We start from the raw sequence: 21,907 nt of genomic DNA, 5'->3' as shown, positions 1-21,907 counted from the left end.
AGAGCAGCTAACCCACCACCACAACATAGCAGAGCACCTAACCCACCACCACAACAAAGCAGAGCACCTAACCCACCACCACAACATAGCAGATCACCTAACCCACCACCACAACATAGCAGAGCAGCTAACCCACCACCACAACATAGCAGAGCACCTAACCCACCACCACAACATAGCAGAGCACCTAACCCACCACCACAACATAGCAGAGCACCTAACCCACCACCACAACATAGCAGAGCACCTAACCCACCATCACAAGAAAACAGAGCAGCTAACCCACCACCACAACAAAGCAGAGCACCTAACCCACCACCACAACATAGCAGAGCACCTAACCCACCACCACAACATAGCAGAGCACCTAACCCACCACCACAACATAGCAGAGCACCTAATCCACCACCACAACATAGCAGAGCAGCTAACCCACCATCACAACAAAGCAGAGCAGCTAACCCACCACCACAACATAGCAGAGCAGCTAACCCACCACCACAACATAGCAGAGCAGCTAACCCACCATCACAACAAAACAGAGCACCTAACCCACCACCACAACATAGCAGAGCACCTAACCCACCACCACAACATAGCAGAGCACCTAACCCACCACCACAACATAGCAGAGCACCTAACCCACCACCACAACATAGCAGAGCACCTAACCCACCACCACAACAAAGCAGAGCAGCTAACCCACCACCACAACAAAGCAGAGCACCTAACCCACCACCACAACATAGCAGAGCAGCTAACCCACCATCACTACAAAGCAGAGCAGCTAACCCACCACCACAACATAGCAGAGCAGCTAACCCACCACCACAGCAGTGCAGCTAACCCACCACCACAACAGAGCAGAGCAGCTAACCCACCACCACAACATAGCAGAGCAGCTAACCCACCACCACAACATAGCAGAGCAGCTAACCCACCACCACAACATAGCAGAGCAGGTAACCCACCATCACAACATAGCAGAGCAGCTAACCCACCACCACAACATAGCAGAGCAGCTAACCCACCACCACAACATAGTAGAGCAGCTAACCCACCACCACAACATAGCAGAGCAGCTAACCCACCATCACAACAAAACAGAGCACCTAACCCACCACCACAACATAGCAGAGCAGCTAACCCACCACCATAGCAGAGCGCTAACCCACCACCACAGCAGAGCAGGTAACCCACCACCACAACAGAGCAGAGCAGGTAACCCACCACCACAACATAGCAGAGCAGCTAACCCACCACCACAGCAGAGCAGCTAACCCACCATCACAACAAAACAGAGCACCTAACCCACCACCACAACATAGCAGAGCACCTAACCCACCACCACAACATAGCAGAGCACCACCTAACCCACCACCACAACATAGCAGAGCACCTAACCCACCACCACAACATAGCAGAGCACCTAACCCACCACCACAACATAGCAGAGCACCTAACCCACCACCACAACATAGCACCTAACCCACCACCACAACATAGCAGAGCACCTAACCCACCATCACAACAAAGTAGAGCAGCTAACCCACCATCACAGCAAAGCAGAGCAGCTAACCCACCATCACAACAAAGCAGAGCAGCTAACCCACCATCACAACAAAGCAGAGCAGCTAACCCACCATCACTACAAAGCAGAACAGCTAACCCACCACCACAACAAAGCAGAGCAGCTAACCCACCACCACAACATAGCAGAGCAGCTAACCCACCACCACAACATAGCAGAGCAGCTAACCCACCACCACAACATAGCAGAGCAGCTAACCCACCACCACAACAGAGCAGAGCAGCTAACCCACCACCATAGCAGAGCAGCTAACCCACCACCACAACATAGCAGAGCAGGTAACCCACCACCACAACATAGCAGAGCAGGTAACCCACCATCACAACATAGCAGAGCAGCTAACCCACCACCACAACATAGCAGAGCAGCTAACACACCACCACAACATGGCAGAGCAGGTAACCCACCACCACAACATAGTAGAGCAGCTAACCCACCACCACAACATAGCAGAGCAGCTAACCCACCACCACAACATAGCAGAGCAGCTAACCCACCACCACAGCAGTGCAGCTAACCCACCACCACAACAGAGCAGAGCAGCTAACCCACCACCACAACATAGCAGAGCAGCTAACCCACCACCACAACAGAGCAGAGCAGCTAACCCACCACCACAACAGAGCAGAGCAGCTAACCCACCACCACAACAAGCAGAGCAGCTAACCCACCACCACAACAGAGCAGAGCAGCTAACCCACCACCACAACAGAGCAGAGCAGCTAACCCACCACCACAACAGAGCAGAGCAGCTAACCCACCACCACAACAAAGCAGAGCAGCTAACCCACCACCACAACAGAGCAGAGCAGCTAACCCACCACCACAACATAGCAGAGCAGCTAACCCACCACCACAACAGAGCAGAGCAGCTAACCCACCACCACAACAGAGCAGAGCAGCTAACCCACCACCACAACGTAGCAGAGCAGCTAACCCACCACCACAACGTAGCAGAGCAGCTAACCCACCACCACAACGTAGCAGAGCAGCTAACCCACCACCACAACGTAGCAGAGCAGCTAACCCACCACCACAATGTAGCAGAGCAGCTAACCCACCACCACAACGTAGCAGAGCAGCTAACCCACCACCACAACGTAGCAGAGCAGCTAACCCACCACCACAACGTAGCAGAGCAGCTAACCCACCACCACAACGTAGCAGAGCAGCTAACCCACCACCACAACGTAGCAGAGCAGCTAACCCACCACCACAACGTAGCAGAGCAGCTAACCCACCACCACAACGTAGCAGAGCAGCTAACCCACCACCACAACGTAGCAGAGCAGCTAACCCACCACCACAACGTAGCAGAGCAGCTAACCCACCACCACAACGTAGCAGAGCAGCTAACCCACCACCACAACGTAGCAGAGCAGCTAACCCACCACCACAACGTAGCAGAGCAGCTAACCCACCACCACAACAAAGCAGAGCCGCCCCAACAAGTCAAGCAGAACTGTATGATGCATACATTTTTCCACAGAAGTATACAATTCTGCAAGTAATTTAGTCAGGCAGCATTCAGGTCTGTGTTCTGTCATTGTGTGTACCAGTATGATGATGCCAGTATGATTCCACCAGGTTGTCATTTGTTATTGTCCTAACCCTGTGTTTTGAATTAACATTTATTCAACGCTAATGTAACATTTTGTCTTTTATCCCCTCCCCTCAGACCACCACTCTATGTGTATCCAGTCCATGGACGGCATGCTGATGTTCTTTGAGCAGGAGAGTTACTCATTTGGCCGTTTCCTTCCTGGCTTCCTCCTGCCTGGTCCTCTGTGTTACTGCTCCCGCACTGACACCTTCCTCACTGTGTCCTCAGCACGACAGGTGGAGAGCTACAGGTACACACTCACACGCTGCAAAACACACACATATGCTGCAAAACACACGCTGCAAAACACACACATACGCTGCAAAGCACGCACACACGTACACACACACACTCTCCTCACAGGTAAGTAAAGTAAGTAAATGAAAAAGTGAGTGTGAGAGGGAGTGAAGAAGTGTACTCGTCGCCTCTGAAGGCCATCTGTCTCCCTGCTACTCTGCGCTAGATCTTTAAATACATATGTGGTGCAGCAGACCGGAGGCCATTTTCTAGTCATAACGCCACAAACCACTGCACCATCTTTAAATAATAGGGGAGAGTGTTCTGTGTGTGTGTGTGCCTCCATCTTTGTGTCCGTGTGTGTAAATAGTGTATCGGGGATACTGCAGATGGCAGATTGGGTGTATTGGGCCCTATTGCCACAGCTGAGTCTGGTTATCTCCGGTGCTAAGTTAACATTTTCACATCCTAATGAAATTTCCACTCATTGATCGCCACAGCTCCCCATGTAAGCCCCGTCTTTATTTTCCTCTGCTTTGGCCACTCATCGCCCCTCCACAGTAATCACAGTTACCTTCCTCTACAAACACACACCGGGATTTCCCCTTTTCACGCTCCTGCTAAAACCGGATGGAAATTGGGGAAAGGCCGACGTGTGTGTGTGTTTCGGTGTGTGAAACCCGGCCTTCCAGCTGTTTGTTATCCCAGATTTCTCCGATATCAAGAGCTTCCCCAGACGAGATATCCCTGCTGAAACGCTGACCCCCCCTGTTCCCTCCTCCCCCTCCTCCCTCTCTTCAATTCTCAGACTGTATATATGAATTCTAAGAAAAATAATTCTGCCCAGGATGAAGCGCTCTGTCCCCAGTTAACACTTGGCTGTGTCTAGACTTGGTCTCTGTGGCTAGAATCCCACTTTCTGATCATATCTAGAATCAAAAGTCATAAACTGTAGATACGAAGAGAGCTAAATTTGGTAATGAAAATCCTGCATGTTAGTTAGAAATAGCCTTGCTCTGAGTGTCATGTACTGCATAATATCAGTCAGCTAGGGAACTGTTCCGCTCCCTCGGTTTGTTTAGCCAGTAATGTTGATTTTCTCTCTGCTTGAGCATTGGTGAATGTGATTTTGTGTTTGTGTATCGGAAGTATTGGGGAGATATCCTCTTTCATATAAATGACTTCACACACTCACTCTGTGTTGTCTGAGACACGGAGAGACTATCCAACCTGGGTTGACTGGGTTTGTGTGGGTTGCGCTGGTTAAAGGTGCGCCTCGTGAGGTGTGTGTTGGTAGTATGTTCATGTGCACACAGGATCATACATTTCATACACACAACCGTGCATGCATAATATGCACATATTTATACTCATGTAAACACACCCTCACTGCTCCGCTGGTCTGAGCTGTGGAACTCTGAATGTGTGTGTTCACCGTTTACAACCAGTGTGCATGCTGGTGAGTCAGTTCTTCAAGGTTTGGACTCGACACACACACACACTCTTTGTCATTCTAAGTGTTAGGTCTCTTTCACGCTAGCTCATTCACCAACAGACCTGACCATAGTACTCTGCCATTAAAAGGCCTTAGCTAGGTTGTGCCAAACTTTCCCATCCATTTAGGATTGAGGCCTTCAGGTTTCTTATAGCTGATCAAAAGTAATTGTATGAATGCAAACCGAAGTGCACTTATTCGATGTGCATTTGTCAGGAGTGTACTCTATTGTTACCCCCCTGCAACCTGTAATGGCAAAATATAGTCCTCCACCTTCCCATTGGCACTGCTTGCTGTTGTCTTTGGGTATGTTCATCCCTCCATTCCTTTCTCAGAGAGAGGGCGAGAAAGAGACTTTCTCCCTGACAGAGCAAATTGTCTCCTGTCGTTTCCAGCTTCATAAACATCAGGGCTTAGCAGGTTCTGATTCCCCTTCACATAATTATCTGATTCTTAGCAGCTTTTCCTTCTCCCTCCTGAGGGGCCAGGTGACTGAGCGTGTGTGTGTGAGATGTCTGTTGCTACTATAGCCAGTTCCAGCTTTTTACTGGAAATCAGATTGTATTAATGCCATACTGCGAGACTACTGTAGACTGACTCCAGATCAGTGTCATGATACTGATATTAATAAGGCCATTGTTTGAGAACGTAAAAGCATGATGCTAGATAACTAGCGTACCTGAATGTTTTGTGGCATAAAATGTAGTTGTGATAACACCGATGGATGTAATTTATTATAAGAGTGGGGCTTCTGACAGAGGGTCCAGCTGAAGTGTTTCTGAAGTGTTACCACTGAGTACAGTGTGTGTGTGTGTGTGTCTAAACTGATTGTTCCTAACCCAGGTATGAGACGCTAGCGGTGGCCACGGATGCAGAGACCAGACAGGATGCTGAGCAGCATGGCAAAACTGCAGGGAAGAGGCTGACGGTGAGAGGAGAACTGGGTGTGTGTGTGCGTGTTTGTGTGTGTGTTTAACCCTGTGTGTGTTTCCCCCTCAGGCTGACTGGACCCTGGTCCTGGGGGAGCAGGCCTTGGACCTCAGTGTCCCCTCCTTCTCTCTGTCCTCATCCTCCATCTTTGTTTGCGGTGAAAGGAACCTGTACTGCCTCAAAGACAACGGACATATCCGCTTCATGAAGAAACTGGAGTACAACCCCAGCTGCTTCCTCCCCTACTCCTCAGGTAACGGTAGAGCCCTACTGCTTCCTCCCCTACTCCTCAGGTAACGGTAGAGCCCTACTGCTTCCTCCCCTACTCCTCAGGTAACGGTAGAGCCCTACTGCTTCCTCCCCTACTCCTCAGGTAACGGTAGAGCCCTACTGCTTCCTCCCCTACTCCTCAGGTAACGGTGCAGCCCTACTGCTTCCTCCCCTACTCCTCAGGTAACGGTGCAACCCTACTGCTTCCTCCCCTACTCCTCAGGTAATGGTACAACCCTAGCTGCTTCCTCACATAAGACTGCTTCACTGCTTGATATCATTAGCTTGTTTACTGCTTGATATCAGACACACTATTTGTAGGCCATATTTATTGTAGGACATAACAGATATCCAGCCTCTCATATTATTGATGAATATTATTGCCGATTCTTCTATCCAGTCTTTGTTTTAGGACTGCTATGTAGATACTGGTCTAACACATTTCTGGTGGTGATAAGACCTTCCCCATGCCTGTCCAGTGTGTGTGGCGGTAGCAGAATGAGCGTTTGTCCGTGAGCTCAGGTTCATCTGATATGGAGTCTCTCGGCTCCTGGGTTTGGTTTAATGAGGGACCGGAGTACAGCTCTACACAGTGCATCTGTCTGTCCTGACTGACTCCCAACATACCACTCCAACCAGAGGAAGTAGGAAATGTCACAGAGCAAGGCACGCTCTATTCGGATCCATATTTAGCACATGCAGCACCTCGAACATGCAACACACAGCACCGTCACCTGCATAAGTACACACACACACACACACAGCATATTCTGCTGGCAAAATGCCCTGTGGATCAGGGGTCTGCGTGTTGCATGTTAATCCCACTATCACAGGGTTCCAGCCAACACACCTCTCTCCAGCTGAGCTAAGTTACAGGTAACTGCCAAAATAATGGAAACACTTACATAAATGTCTTAATAGGGCATTGGTGCCACCATGAGCCACAAGAACCGCTTGAATGCACCTTGGTATAGATTCTACAATTGTCTGGAACTCTATTGGAGGGCTACGACACCATTCTTCCATGAGAAATTCCATCATTTGGTGTTTTGTTGATGGTGGTGGGAAACGCTGTCTCAGGTACCGTTACAGAATCTCCCATAAGTGTTCAATTGGGTTGAGATCTGGTGACTGAGATATATACAGACACACACACACCCTTTAAAATCATTATTCTTCTTTGAGACCCCTCTTTCAAAATCACTGAGTTCTCTTCTAGCCATGGTAGCCAAAATAATGGTCAACTGGACATTTTGTATGCATGACCCTAAGCACGATGGGAGGTTAATCGCTTAATTAACTCAGGAACCACACCTGTGTGGAAGCACCTGCTTTCAATATTCTTTGTATCCCTCATTTACTCAAGTGTTTCCTTTATTTTGTCAGTTACCTGTATATACATGGAGAGAGGGATGGCAAGGGAAGGATAGCGGGAGAGAAAGAAAAGGGTGAGGGAGAGAGAAGGGAGGGAAATAGGTGAGAGAGAGGGATAGAAGAAGAGAAGCAGTGTGGTTGAGAGAAATGTATTTTCTTTTCAACCAGAGGCACCTGCTATTCCTCATTGAGTTGTTTGACCTGTGAGCACCATTCCCTCTGGTATTCACACACACACACACAACCTTACATCACACTATTCCCATTCCATTTGCATCGTTCATCTATTAAGGCCAGGATCCCAGGTGACATCGATCACAGTCCTCGATAGTTTTCTCTGGTTGTGTTTTCAGCAGCCACCCGGATAGTATGGCAAATGGCTTCCCGCTATTGGTAATTTGCTGCGGTTTGGTTTTCAATACAGAGAGAGGGAGAGGAACTTTCCGGGCTGCTGACTTTCACATTGTTTTGGCTGGAACTTTAGCGGTTTACCGGCCCGCTCTCAGTATTTTACAGGTTTCCCCCTCTGGCCCTCCGCAATGCAGCTGCCTTTTTTGGCTTGCGTTCTCCTTTTCTCTTGCTCTCTCTCTCTCTCTCTCTCTCTCTCTCGCTCTCTCTCGCTCTCGCTCTCTCTCGCTCTCGCACATCCTCTGTTTTTCTCTCAAGGAGTGATAATACAGCCACTTAACCCCAGCATTGATGATAATCACTTATAATTAGTGTACACACACACACACACACATACACCTCAGGGTAAGGTGTGTTCAGGGAAACCATTGCCACATGTCTGTCTGATACACTGCTATTAATACAGTGCCTGGCCACAGTGGCAGAACAGAACGAACCAGGAGGAGCGAAAGAGGAGAAAAGAAATGCTGCTCTATGTAGTGGATGGAGGGAGTCCTATATAAACTATCTGTCATTTCGGCCTTGCCCGCCCCTGCCCTCTATCCATCCAAATGAGGTTGGCTAGGAGTGGGTTGTGGGTGCATCTCAGATCTCCCATGGTGGCAGTGACGGTAAATGCTTGTGTGTGCGCGCATACGCCCCAACCCAAAGGCGTTTTCACACCCTCACCCCAGAACTAGGCCTTGTTTAATTCATTTGTATTGACTTGAGCTCTTTTTGCTTTCTGAATTGTTAAATATTCATTGAAGGTTTGTTGTCATTCTATGCACTGGCTTCTAGCCTGCCAAAGCAACTCCGAGCAAATCAATATCCCATTGATGACTGATGGATGGACTGAAGGACTGTATTTATAAACCACTTAGGTGTCATGCATCTCCTGTGACTGTATCTAATCTCTGACCCCTCCTTCTCTTCCCAGTGTCTGAAGGCACCACCAACACCCTGGTCGGTAACCATAACAACATGCTGCTGGTGTACCAGGATGTGACGTTGAAGTGGGCCGCCCAGCTCTCCTGTTCCCCCGTGGCTGTCAGGCTCGCTAACTTCCCGTGAGTACCCCCACCCCACACTCATTACCATGGCACCTGCTGCTGCTATGTTTGGTGTGTTTGTGTTACCATGAATTTGGTAGTTGTGTACTGTAACCAGGATTGGATCATTTCCATTCTGTCAATTTAGGAAATTAAATTCAAAAGCCCACATTTAACAAAAGAAGAAGTTGTAAGTCGTTTTTCCATTCATGAATTCCCTCTCTTCAATTGACTTATCTGAATTGGACCCCATAGTTGATGGTAACTTTACGCCAATACACTTAAACACACAGTGTGTGCTCAGATGCCACTGATCCGATAAGGTAACAGATACCCCTGTGGATGGGAGGATGAAAGGAGGAGAGGAGAGTGGGACTCTAAATGGAAAGGGAGGGGTGGAAGCATTCAGATGGAGCTCCATTCCTGTGCTCCATGGTTGAGTGTCCCTGTGTGTTGGCCCCATTCCTGTGCTCCATGGTTGAGTGTCCTGTGTGTTGGCCCCATTCCATGGTCCATGGTTGAGTGTCCCTGTGTGTTGGCCCCATTCCTGTGCTCCATGGTTGAGTGTCCCTGTGTGTTGGCCCCATTCCTGTGCTCCATGGTTGAGTGTCCCTGTGTGTTGGCCCCATTCCTGTGCTCCATGGTTGAGTGTCCCTGTGTGTTGGCTCCATTCCTGTGCTCCATGGGTGAGTGTCCCTGTGTAGCTCTGCTCTGTTGGCTCCATTCTAAAGAGCCCTTCTGTCAGCACCAACTAGATGAGCCTCTCTCTGGGTCCTCCCAGAACAAACACATATTTGCATAGCACACACAGTTACACACTCATCCTCCACGCAACCTTACAGAACACATTCTAGATTTTCATTCTCTCTCTCTCTCTGCTGAGCGCTACTCTCTCACCCACAGGCATACTCGCGCGCGCACACACACACTCTTTGAAGCCCATATGCCAGATTTATTATTATTAGTGTGTTATTATTAATGATCACCTGTTGTCATGGTTATCACCATGAGAAATCCACCCAAATCCCTGAGAGGAAATGATTTCACAATGTCTTACAGCTGGTCAATCAAAAGGGAGTGGTGGACTGTAGTACTAAATGGCCATAATCACACCGCAATTTACAACAATTATTTACCACACAAACAGTGATGAATAATGATGCCAAGCATCACATCTGGAGGAAACCTGGCACCATCAGGTGAAGCATGGTGGTGGCAACATCATGCTGTGGGGATGTTTTTCAGCGGCAGGGGCTGGGAAACTAGTCAGGATCGAGGGAAAGATAAATGAAGCAAAGTACAGTGAGAGCCTTGATGAAAACGGAGCAGGTTTTCATCAAGGGTCTTGGTTTCAATCTTGGTTTCATCAGACCAGAGAACCTTGTTTCTCATGGTCTGTGAGTCCTTTAGATGCTTTTTGGCAAACTCCAATCGGGCTCTCATGTGCCTGTTATTGAGGACTGGCTTCTCTACCATAAAGGCCTGATTGGTGGAGTGCTGCAGAGATGGTTGTTCTTCTGGAAGGTTCTCCCATCTCCACAAAGGAACTCTGGAACTCTGTCAGAGCGACCATCAGATTCTTGGTCAACTCCCTGACCAAGGCCCTTTTCCCACGATTGCTCAGTTTGGCTGGGGGGCCAGCTCTAGGAAGAGGTGGTTCCAAACTTCTTGGGGTCCTTCAATGCTGCAGAAATGTTTTGGTACCCTTCCCCAGATCTGTGCCTCGACACCGTCTTATACGGACAATTCCTTTGACAGCATGGCTTGGTTTTTGCTCTGACATGCAACTGTGGGACCTTATTTTAAAATGTAACCTTTTATTTAAGGCAAATTCTTATTTACAGTGGTTGAGTGGGGAACAGTGGGTTAACTGCCTTGTCAGCTCGGACAGGATGACCATGTCAGCTCGGGGATTCGATCCAGCAACCTTTCGGTTACTAGCCCAACGCTCTAACCACTAGGCTACCTGCCACCCCAGGTGTGTGCCTTTCCAAATCATGTCCAATCAATTGAATTTACCACAGGTAAATGACTAATGATGAGTGAGAAAAATCACACATGCTAACTTCCCCTGTTGGTAATGGTGAGAGATTAGCATGTCTTGGGGGTATGATATTTGACTATATAACTTTCTCACTCATCATTATTCCCGATTCATTCAGGATAATCCTTAATCATGGTAGCATCCAAATGAATGTAGAACTGTTTAGAAACATATTCTAGTCCTATTTGTACTGAACAAAAACAAACGCAACATGCAGCAATTTAAAATATTTTGAGTTACAGTTCATATGAGGAAATCAGTCAATTGAAATAAATTCATTAGGCCCTAATCTATGGATTTCACATGACTTAGCATACAGATACCTTTAAAAAAATGGGCCTCAGGATCTCGTCAAGGTATTTCTGTGCATTCAAATTGCCATTGATAAAATGTAATTGTGTTTGTTGTCTGTAGCTTATGCCTGTCCACACAATAGCCCCACCACCACCATGGGGCACTCTGTTCACAACATTGACGTCAGCAAACCACTCTCCCACAAAACGCCATACATGTGTTCTGGGGTTGATGCCGGTAGGAAAGACTGCCAAATCTGCCACAAGACGGCTTATGGTAGATAAATGAACATTCAATCCTCTGGCAAAACGTCTGGTGGACATTCCTGCAGTCAGCATGCCAATTGCATGCTCCCTCAACTTGAGACATCTGTGGCTTTGTGTTGTGTGAATAAACTGCACATTTTAGAGTAGCCTTTTATTGTCCCCAGCACAAGCTGTTTAATCAGCTTCTTGATATTCTTGATATGCCACACTTGTCAGGTGGATGGATTATTTTGGCAAAGGAGAAATGCTCGCTAACAGGGATGTCAACAAATTTGTCTGCACAATTTGAGAGAAATTAGCTTTATCTGCGTATGGAACATTTTGGGAAACTTTTATTTCCGCTCATGAAACATGGGACCAACACTTTACATGTTGCGTTTATATTTTTGTTCAGTGTACAATAAAAGTGACTCCAAAACTACACAATACATTACTTACCATTCATTCCTATTGGGCACTAAATAATCTGAAACGCAAATTCATCCAACAAGTTTGTAGTCACGAGCTGGATGTAATCATTACGTGCTAGGAATATAGGACCAAATAATAAAGAAATTGTAGTGTTAATCATTTTGACCTATACCTTTTTTGAGGATTTTTTTTTTTTTTACTTGTTAAACAAAATCTCCTTCTCTGAGCACTTGTATTACTATGAAATAGAATTTCCCAAATTGTTTTTGCATACAATATAGCTCAGTATTTGTATGATTTTATTTTATACAGTCATTATTGCTCATCTTTATCAAGCGACAAATAACTTATCCGATTGAGACTTTCTGGATTGAATAACAATGAAAAATACCTTGCAAATGGACAAAAGGGAAATGGAACACTTGAACTGGACTTTAGACCTGATGGGAAAGAAACACGCACGAGCACACAGGCACACAATTAGAGAACATGCTTGAGTTTGATAGAATAGTGTTATAGTGATGACATTTTATTTGGATGGCTGAGTGGGTAGGTTGGGTAGGTCAATCCCTCCCCTGTGGCGGCAGGGCTGCTGCTTTTTATGGGGGGCTTTAATAATGGGGGAGGGCTGGTTTGGAGGGGAGAGGGAGTAGCTGTGAATGTGCCCCTGCAGCAGTAAAAGGGGGGTTTATACCCCCCCTCAGTCGCCCTCTCCTGCAGGTGTGGGACTTACTACTCATCTGGGCTGGAAACCCCCTGTGTGTGGGGGGTGTTACTGCCTCACTGCCCTGGCACCACAACACATCTGTAACCAGTTACCACACACACTGCATCACATCTCCTAACTTGTTTTTTTCTTCTGTCCCTGTCATAATCTTGTTCTATCTCTCTTCTATGTTCTCTATCTCTGAATGATGGGTGCTGAGAAGCTATGAAACTGTTTTTCCTCACACACATCATATAGCAGTTTTTGTGTTTCTGACCAAGGCAGATGTTTCAACCCCCCCATAGGGACCTGAAGGGTGTGGTGGTGACCCTGAGCAATGAGGGCCACCTGCAGTGTTCCTACATGGGCACAGACCCCTCCTTCTTCTCCACGCCCAAGGTGGACGCCCGCGAACAGGACTACTCCCAGATCGACACTGAGATGAAGAGTCTGCAGAGAGTCATCAGACAGGCCACCAGGACCCAGGCTGGTAGGCCACACACACACACACACACACACACACACACACACACACACACACACACACACAGCGTGAACAGACTGTGTATTTATGTATTGTAGGACATTTCCTGACTCCTTGTTCTCTGTTGTAGATATTCTTCCTGTCGCAGAGACAGATGAGGATCTGACTGTTACAGCCACAGTCTCCACTAACATGGACAGCACATCGGTGAACACACACACACACACACACTGAAATGGACACAGACGTTTGTTGTACTATCCTTGTGGGGTCCAAACAATTGAATTCCACTCAGTATCCTATTTTCCCCAACCCTTCAAATCAAATGCATTTATAAAGCCCTTTTTACATCAGAAGATGTCACAAAGTGCTTATACAGAAACCCATCTTAAAACAGATGTAGAAGCCCAACCGAGCTCTAACCCTAACTCCTACTCCTAAACCTAATCCTAACTCCTAAACCTAATCCTAACTCCTAAACCTAATCCCTAAACCTAAAATAGCCCTTTTACTTGTGGCGACCGGTGAAATGTTCCCACTTGTCCTAACTTTCTTTGTTTTACGATCCTTGTGAGGACGATCGTGAGGACCAGAAGTGAAGGCTGCACATACAGTAGATTGAGAGAGAGAGGGAAAGAGTGAAGGCACACACAATGAAGGCTGCACATACAGACTGGTATATCCTGACATTCTCTCTATCTCTATAGCAAGCGCTCATCCCGGACATTGATGGTCTACCCGTCCCCTCAGTCACAGTGAAGGTATGTGTCGGACACTTGCTGACTTCAAGACGCAGACATCAAGGCTAATTTCATTTGACTTACTCGTCTAACTATTTTCGCTGCAACTTGAGAAATGAAATGTGAAATGTCTTCCTCTGTTTCTGTTTTTCTCCTCTCTCCATCCATCTCGCTTTCTCAGATCAAGGTGACGAGTCGCTGTGCATTGCAGGGTCCTAAACTGACTGTGTGTGTTCAGCCTCCACTGGCTGTCACCCAGGATCAGCTTGTGTTGGAACCTCTGGGTAAGTCTCCTTCTCACCTCCTTATCTTTATAGAGAGTGAGTGACTGACAGAAAGAACATGTGCTTTCCCCTGTGGGCTCAGACATTATCAGTATGAGACAGCAGACATGAAAGGTTCTATAATCTGAATGAATGAAACGGAGGTACATGGTCACCTTGACACGGTCAAGCAAACACTGTAAACTCTCACCCAAAGCAAACAGAACAGTCTGCTACCTCAACCTTCCCAATTCCTAGAAACCGGTTTCATGTTATCAGTTTTATCACAGTGTCTGAGAGCAGTGCAAATGTGATGTGGGAACATTTAAAGAAAAGTCTGGTCGCCCTAAAAGTGTTAAGTCCTGTATGTCTGCGTAGCTGGGATCCATTTTTCCACTAGCCTACTCTAGTTTAGTAGAGGTGTTGGAGATTATAGATCCACATTTTGAAGCAAAAGTTTTCTTCGTCATTTAAGATAGCTGTAACTCATGACAGCTAAAAGATTAGTTAGGTAATGCGTACGTAACCATGGCAGTCATCACAACGCAGCAGATTAAACACACACACGGTGAACCAGCGATGACTCTGTGTGTTTATGCCACGCTCTTTGTCTCCCACACACAGAAACCTGGCGCTGCTCTCCACCAGTCTATCAGCAGCCCTTTGCTGTAAAACCCAGGCCCCGAACCACACAAACACACACACACACCCCTCTACCCCACCCTACCCATACCTGACCCCACCATGGATGTGTTTGGCCCAGGATAGAAAAGTTTGATGTTAGATTTCCAGGACCACCTAGATGTACAGCCAGTCAAACCTTTTTAATGGGACTTTTGACTCATTGAATGATTTTGTCCAGAATGACCAGATTTGGCCCATACTGTGTCTTGTTGAAGTGCACAGTGTAGTGTACACACACATACCACATGTTTTAGTTTCTCTCCCTGCCTCTCAATCTGTTATATATCTATAAACTCAGGCTGCAATTTGGGGCGTTTCTTGATGTGGGTGCTCCTTGATGTCAGGAAACGCTCATTGGTGCCTGCGATTGGTCAGTCAATTGATACCTGCCATTGGTCAGTTACAGTTTTATGAGACTGATGGTTTTTCGACACAGATGATTTGTTTTCATAACAGGTTAGGATAACAGCCAGTTAAACCGTTTTAATGGGACTTTTGACTAATTGAATGATTTTGCCCAGAATGACCGGATCTGGCCCATACGGTATCTTGTTGAAGTGCACAGTGCAGTGTACACACATGTTTTAGTTTCTCTTTCCCTCTGTCTCTCAATCTACTATATCTCTATAAACTCCATCTTCATCTGTCTCTGAGTCCCACACTCTCCTCCTCCTCTCTCTCTCTTGTCACCTTTATCTCCATCTCCCACACTTTCTGCTTTTAGCTTTCTCTCTACAGATCTCCCTCTCACACTCACTCCCTTCCTCTGACGTCTTGTCTGTTTTTTATTATTGGGAATAGGGAGCTGGAGCTGCCCAGTTAGCCTCTGTGTGTTGGAGTGTGTGAGTTTGGCACAGACCAACAGACCAATGCCCATGTGTCTTTGATTCTTTGACTGTGTGTGTGTGTGCCACCGCAGGATGCTCTGTTTAGAAACTCCATCCCTCCGCTCAGCTTGGCCTGTCCTGGGTTCGTGGGGGAGGCAGCGCCTTCTGATTTTTATTGTTATTTCACTCTTTATTCATCTCAGATGGCAACCCAGTCCCCCTGTCCTGTCCACCACACTACCTCCTTTGTTCTCGGTCTCTCTGTCTCTGTCTGTCTCTCGCTCTGTCTGTCTCTGTCTCTCCTCTTTCCCTGGTTACAGGTTTGGTATTCTGATTTAAATCACAAAGTAGTGCATTTCTAGATAAGAACCAAATCTTCCATTAATACATAAGTACACACTGACAGTAACACCCCGCGCACACGCACACACATGCACGCAAACACCTCAGAGGTGGCTTTCATCCTTACCTCATAATCATCATATGATACAGACCTGGGAAACCTGGTGGATTGTTAAGCCTGTCAGGTAGAAATCTAAACCAGTCAACTGGGCAGCTCTCAAGGACTCTCACCCCCCACACTGATATGATAGTAGTTGCATTACGTTGCTATAATTTAAAAAAACACTACCGCGCTAAAGTTTTAGAATACCAACTCATTCAAGGGTTTTTCTTTATTTTTACTCTTTCTACATTGTACAATAATAGTGAAGGCATCACAACTATGAAATAACACATGGAATCATGTAGTAACCAAAAAAGTGTTAAACAAATCCAAATATATTGGATTTAGCCACCCTTTGTAGCCACCCTTTGCCTTGATGACAGCTTTGCACACTCTTGGCATTCTCTCAACCAGCTTCACCTGGAATACTTTTCAGGCTTGAAGGAGTTCCTACATATGCTCAGCACTTGTTGGCTGCTTTTTATTCATTCTGCGGTCCGACTCATCCCAAACCATCTCAATTTGGTTGAGGTCTGAGGATTGTAGAGGTCATCTGATGCAGCACTCTATTACTCGCCGTATTGGTAAAATAGCCCTTACACAGCCTGGAGGTGTGTTGGGTCATTGTCCTGTTGAAAAACAAATGAGCCCAAACCAGATTGGATGGTGTATCCCACTAAGCCCAAACCAGATTGGATGGTGTATCCCACTAAGCCCAAACCAGATGGGATGGTGTATCCCACTAAGCCCAAACCAGATGGGATGGTGTATCACTGCAGAATGCTGTAGTAGCCATGCTGATTAAGTGTGTCTTGAATTCTAAATAAATCACAGACAGTGTCACCAGCAAAGCACCCCCACATCCTCCTCCATGCATTACGGTGGGTAATATACATGCTGAGAACATCCCTTCACCCACACCTCATCTCACAAAGACACGGCGGTTGGAACCAAAAATCTCCAATTTGGACTCCAGACATTTCCACCAGTTTAATGTCCATTGCTCATGTTTCTTGGCCCAAGCAAGTCTCTTCTTATTATTGGTGTCCTTTTAGTAATGGTTTCTTTGCAGCCATTCGACCACGAAGGCCTGATTCACACAGTCTCCTCTGAACAGTTGATGTTGAGATGTGTCTGTTACTTGAACTCTGAAGCATTTATTTGAGCTGCAATTTCTAAGGCTGGTAACTCTAATGAACTTATCCTCTGCAGCAGAGGTAACTCTGGGTCTTCCTTTCCAGTGCCGGTCCTTATGAGAGCCAGTTTCATCATAGCGCTTGATGGTTTTTGCGACTGCACTTGAAGAAACTTTCAAAGTCCTTGAAATGTTCCGTATTGACTGACCTTCATGTCTTAAAGTAATGATGGACTGTCGTTTCTCTTTGCTTATTTAATTTGTTCTTGCCATAATATGAACTTGGTCTTTTACCAAATAGGGCTGTGTTCTGTATACCCCCCTACCTTGTCACAACACAACTGATAGGCTCAAATGCATTAAGAAGGAAAGACATTTCACAAATGAGCTTTTAAGAAGGCAAACCTGTTAATTGAAATGCATTCATGAAGCTAGTTGAGAGAATGCCAAGTGTGCAAAGCTGTCAAGGCAAAGGGTGGCTATTTGAAGAATCTCAAATTTAAAATACATTTTGATTTCACTTTTTTTGTTTGCTACATGATTCCATATGTGTTATTTCATAGTTTTGATGTCTTCACTATTATTCTACAATGTAGAAAATAGTAAAAATAAAGAAAAAAACTTAAGAGTATGGGGTTCTAAAACTTTAGACTGGTAGTATATGTTAAGTGAGTCTTATCTGATGGTCCTGCTTCGTGGAACGTACCACAGAGAGGCTTTGGGTGGATTGCTCTAACAGACCCTACACAGGGATGTGACCTGTCTTGCCCCCAAAAGGTCAAAGGTGGCCATTTAGCGCCCTGCTGATCTGTCCCCAAGATCCCTAATGGGTCTCTGCAAGTGTCAGTATGTGCCCCCACACACACACCCTAACACCAAAACACTACAATGTTTAATAATCTTGCAGACAGTCTCTCACACATGCACAAACATTCTCTCTTTTACAGTCTCTTTCACGGTCTCACACATGCTCACATACACAATGATTCTCTGTGGCGCGCGCGCACACTCTTTGTACTCCAAACACCCTCAACACTCTTTCCCTCTCTGCTCTGTGTGCAGTGCGCATTACCCTGCCGACCCCTCTTGACCCGTCTTCTCCAAGGGGTGGGTGGCCGAGGTCACCTAAGGTCAAAGCGAAATGTCCTCCACTTAGCTCAGGCCCTGAGGGAAGGAGTGAGTGGGAGAAGGAAGGAGAGGGGGGAAGGAGTGAGTGGGAGAAGGAAGGAAGGAGTGAGTGGGAGAAGGAAGGAAGGAGTGAGTGGGGGAAGGAGTGAGTGGGAGAAGGAAGGAGAGGGGGGAAGGAGTGAGGGGAGAAGGAAGGAGAGGGGGAAGGAGTGAGTGGGAGAAGGAAGGAGTGGGAGAAGGAAGGAGAGGGGGAAGGAGTGAGTGGGAGAAGGAAGGAGAGGGGGAAGGAGTGAGTGGGAGAAGGAAGGAGAGGGGGAAGGAGTGAGTGGGGGAAGGAGTGAGTGGGAGAAGGAAGGAGAGGGGGAAGGAGTGAGTGGGAGAAGGAAGGAGAGGGGAGAAGGAAGGAGAGTGGGAGAAGGAAGGAGAGTGGGAGAAGGAAGGAGTGAGTGGGAGAAGGAAGGAGAGTGGGAGAAGGAAGGAGAGTGGGAGAAGGAAGGAGAGTGGGAGAAGGAAGGAGTGAGTGGGAGAAGGAAGGAGTGAGGGGAGAAGGAAGGAGAGGGGAGAAGGAAGGAGTGAGTGGGAGAAGGAAGGAGTGAGTGGGAGAAGGAAGGAGTGAGTGGGAGAAGGAAGGAGTGAGTGGGAGAAGGAAGGAGTGAGTGGGAGAAGGAAGGAGTGAGTGGGAGAAGGAAGGAGTGAGTGGGAGAAGGAAGGAGAGAGTGGGAGAAGGAAGGAGAGAGTGGGAGAAGGAAGGAGAGAGTGGGAGAAGGAAGGAGAGAGGGGAGAAGGAAGGAGAGAGGGGAGAAGGAAGGAGAGAGGGGAGAAGGAAGGAGAGAGTGGGAGAAGGAAGGAGAGAGTGGGAGAAGGAAGGAGAGAGGGGGAAGGAGTGAGTGGGAGAAGGAAGGAGAGGGGGGAAGGAGTGAGGGGAGAAGGAAGGAGTGAGTGGGAGAAGGAAGGAGTGAGTGGGAGAAGGAAGGAGTGAGGGGAGAAGGAAGGAGTGAGTGGGAGAAGGAAGGAGTGAGTGGGAGAAGGAAGGAGTGAGTGGGAGAAGGAAGGAGTGAGGGGAGAAGGAAGGAGAGGGGGAAGGAGTGAGTGGGAGAAGGAAGGAGAGAGGGGGAAGGAGTGAGTGGGAGAAGGAAGGAGTGAGTGGGAGAAGGAAGGAGTGAGTGGGAGAAGGAAGGAGTGAGTGGGAGAAGGAAGGAGTGAGTGGGAGAAGGAAGGAGTGAGTGGGAGAAGGAAGGAGTGAGTGGGAGAAGGAAGGAGTGAGTGGGAGAAGGAAGGAGAGGGGGGGGAAGGAGTGAGTGGGAGAAGGAAGGAGAGGGGGAAGGAGTGAGTGGGAGAAGGAAGGAGAGGGAGAAGGAAGGAGAGGGGGGAAGGAGTGAGTGGGAGAAGGAAGGAGAGGGGGAAGGAGTGAGTGGGAGAAGGAAGGAGAGGGGGAAGGAGTGAGTGGGAGAAGGAAGGAGAGGGGGGGAAGGAGTGAGTGGGAGAAGGAAGGAGAGGGGGAAGGAGTGAGTGGGAGAAGGAAGGAGAGGGGGAAGGAGTGAGTGGGAGAAGGAAGGAGAGGGGAAGGAGTGAGTGGGAGAAGGAAGGAGTGAGTGGGAGAAGGAAGGAGTGAGTGGGAGAAGGAAGGAGTGAGTGGGAGAAGGAAGGAGTGAGTGGGAGAAGGAAGGACTGAGTGGGAGAAGGAAGGACTGAGTGGGAGAAGGAAGGACTGAGTGGGAGAAGGAAGGACTGAGTGGGAGAAGGAAGGAGTGAGTGGGAGAAGGAAGGAGTGAGTGGGAGAAGGAAGGAGTGAGTGGGAGAAGGAAGGAGTGAGTGGGAGAAGGAAGGAGAGGGGGGAAGGAGTGAGTGGGAGAAGGAAGGAGTGAGTGGGAGAAGGAAGGAGTGAGTGGGAGAAGGAAGGAGAGGGGGAAGGAGTGAGTGGGAGAAGGAAGGAGAGGGGGGAAGGAGTGAGTGGGAGAAGGAAGGAGAGGGGGAAGGAGTGAGTGGGAGAAGGAAGGAGAGGGGGGAAGGAGAGAGTGGGAGAAGGAAGGAGTGAGTGGGAGAAGGAAGGAGAGAGGGAGAAGGAAGGAGAGAGTGGGAGAAGGAAGGAGTGAGTGGGAGAAGGAAGGAGTGAGTGGGGGAAGGAGTGAGTGGGAGAAGGAAGGAGTGAGTGGGAGAAGGAAGGAGTGAGTGGGAGAAGGAAGGAGTGAGTGGGAGAAGGAAGGAGGAGTGGGAGAAGGAAGGAGGAGTGGGAGAAGGAAGGAGTGAGTGGGAGAAGGAAGGAGTGAGGGGAGAAGGAAGGAGTGAGTGGGAGAAGGAAGGAGAGGGGGAAGGAGGAGTGGGAGAAGGAAGGAGGAGTGGGAGAAGGAAGGAGTGAGTGGGAGAAGGAAGGAGTGAGTGGGAGAAGGAAGGAGTGAGTGGGAGAAGGAAGGAGAGGGGGAAGGAGTGAGTGGGAGAAGGAGTGAGTGGGGAAGGAAGGAGAGGGGAGAAGGAAGGAGAGGGGGAAGGAGTGAGTGGGAGAAGGAAGGAGAGGGGGAAGGAGTGAGTGGGAGAAGGAAGGAGAGGGGGAAGGAGTGAGTGGGAGAAGGAAGGAGAGGGGGAAGGAGTGAGTGGGAGAAGGAAGGAGAGGGGGAAGGAGTGAGTGGGAGAAGGAAGGAGAGAGTGGGAGAAGGAAGGAGTGAGTGGGAGAAGGAAGGAGTGAGGGGAGAAGGAAGGAGTGAGTGGGAGAAGGAAGGAGAGGGGGAAGGAGTGAGTGGGAGAAGGAAGGAGAGGGGGAAGGAGGAGTGGGAGAAGGAAGGAGTGAGTGGGAGAAGGAAGGAGTGAGTGGGAGAAGGAAGGAGTGAGTGGGAGAAGGAAGGAGTGAGTGGGAGAAGGAAGGAGAGGGGGAAGGAGTGAGTGGGAGAAGGAAGGAGAGGGGAAGGAGTGAGTGGGAGAAGGAAGGAGAGGGGGAAGGAGTGAGTGGGAGAAGGAAGGAGAGGGGGGAAGGAGTGAGTGGGAGAAGGAAGGAGAGAGTGGGAGAAGGAAGGAGTGAGTGGGAGAAGGAAGGAGAGGGGGAAGGAGTGAGTGGGAGAAGGAAGGAGAGGGGGAAAGGAGTGAGTGGGAGAAGGAAGGAGAGGGGGAAGGAGTGAGTGGGAGAAGGAAGGAGAGGGGGAAGGAGTGAGTGGGAGAAGGAAGGTGTGAGGGGGAAGGAGTGAGTGGGAGAAGGAAGGAGAGGGGGAAGGAGTGAGTGGGAGAAGGAAGGAGTGAGTGGGAGAAGGAAGGAGTGAGTGGGAGAAGGAAGGAGTGAGTGGGAGAAGGAAGGAGTGAGTGGGAGAAGGAAGGAGTGAGTGGGAGAAGGAAGGAGAGGGGGAAGGAGTGAGTGGGAGAAGGAAGGAGAGGGGGGAAGGAGAGAGTGGGAGAAGGAAGGAGTGAGTGGGAGAAGGAAGGAGTGAGTGGGAGAAGGAAGGAGAGGGGGAAGGAGTGAGTGGGAGAAGGAAGGAGAGGGGGAAGGAGTGAGTGGGAGAAGGAAGTAGGGGGAAGGAGTGAGTGGGAGAAGGAGTGAGTGGGGGAAGGAAGGAGAGGG

At 48.4% G+C, this 21,907-nt stretch overlaps 1 protein-coding gene across 3 annotated transcripts in view; it reads left to right on the top strand.

Annotated features, from left to right (window-relative positions):
• bbs9 (Bardet-Biedl syndrome 9) overlaps positions 1–21,907 on the top strand; it is a 217,361-nt gene that overhangs the window by 27,380 nt on the left and 168,074 nt on the right. For all 3 annotated transcript variants that reach the window (XM_042311216.1, XM_042311211.1, XM_042311215.1), the window contains 8 exons: positions 3,270–3,444; positions 5,770–5,854; positions 5,926–6,109; positions 8,828–8,957; positions 12,966–13,150; positions 13,275–13,351; positions 13,852–13,905; positions 14,066–14,168. In XM_042311216.1, the coding sequence (XP_042167150.1) occupies positions 3,270–3,444; positions 5,770–5,854; positions 5,926–6,109; positions 8,828–8,957; positions 12,966–13,150; positions 13,275–13,351; positions 13,852–13,905; positions 14,066–14,168 (993 nt within the window). The remainder of the gene's footprint in view (positions 1–3,269; positions 3,445–5,769; positions 5,855–5,925; positions 6,110–8,827; positions 8,958–12,965; positions 13,151–13,274; positions 13,352–13,851; positions 13,906–14,065; positions 14,169–21,907) is intronic.

Source organism: Oncorhynchus tshawytscha, linkage group LG03, assembly GCF_018296145.1.
Source record: "Oncorhynchus tshawytscha isolate Ot180627B linkage group LG03, Otsh_v2.0, whole genome shotgun sequence".
Classification (NCBI taxonomy): Eukaryota; Metazoa; Chordata; class Actinopteri; order Salmoniformes; family Salmonidae; genus Oncorhynchus; species Oncorhynchus tshawytscha.
The sequence above is the reverse complement of the archived record's forward strand: the minus strand, read 5'-3'. Positions and strand labels throughout refer to the sequence as shown.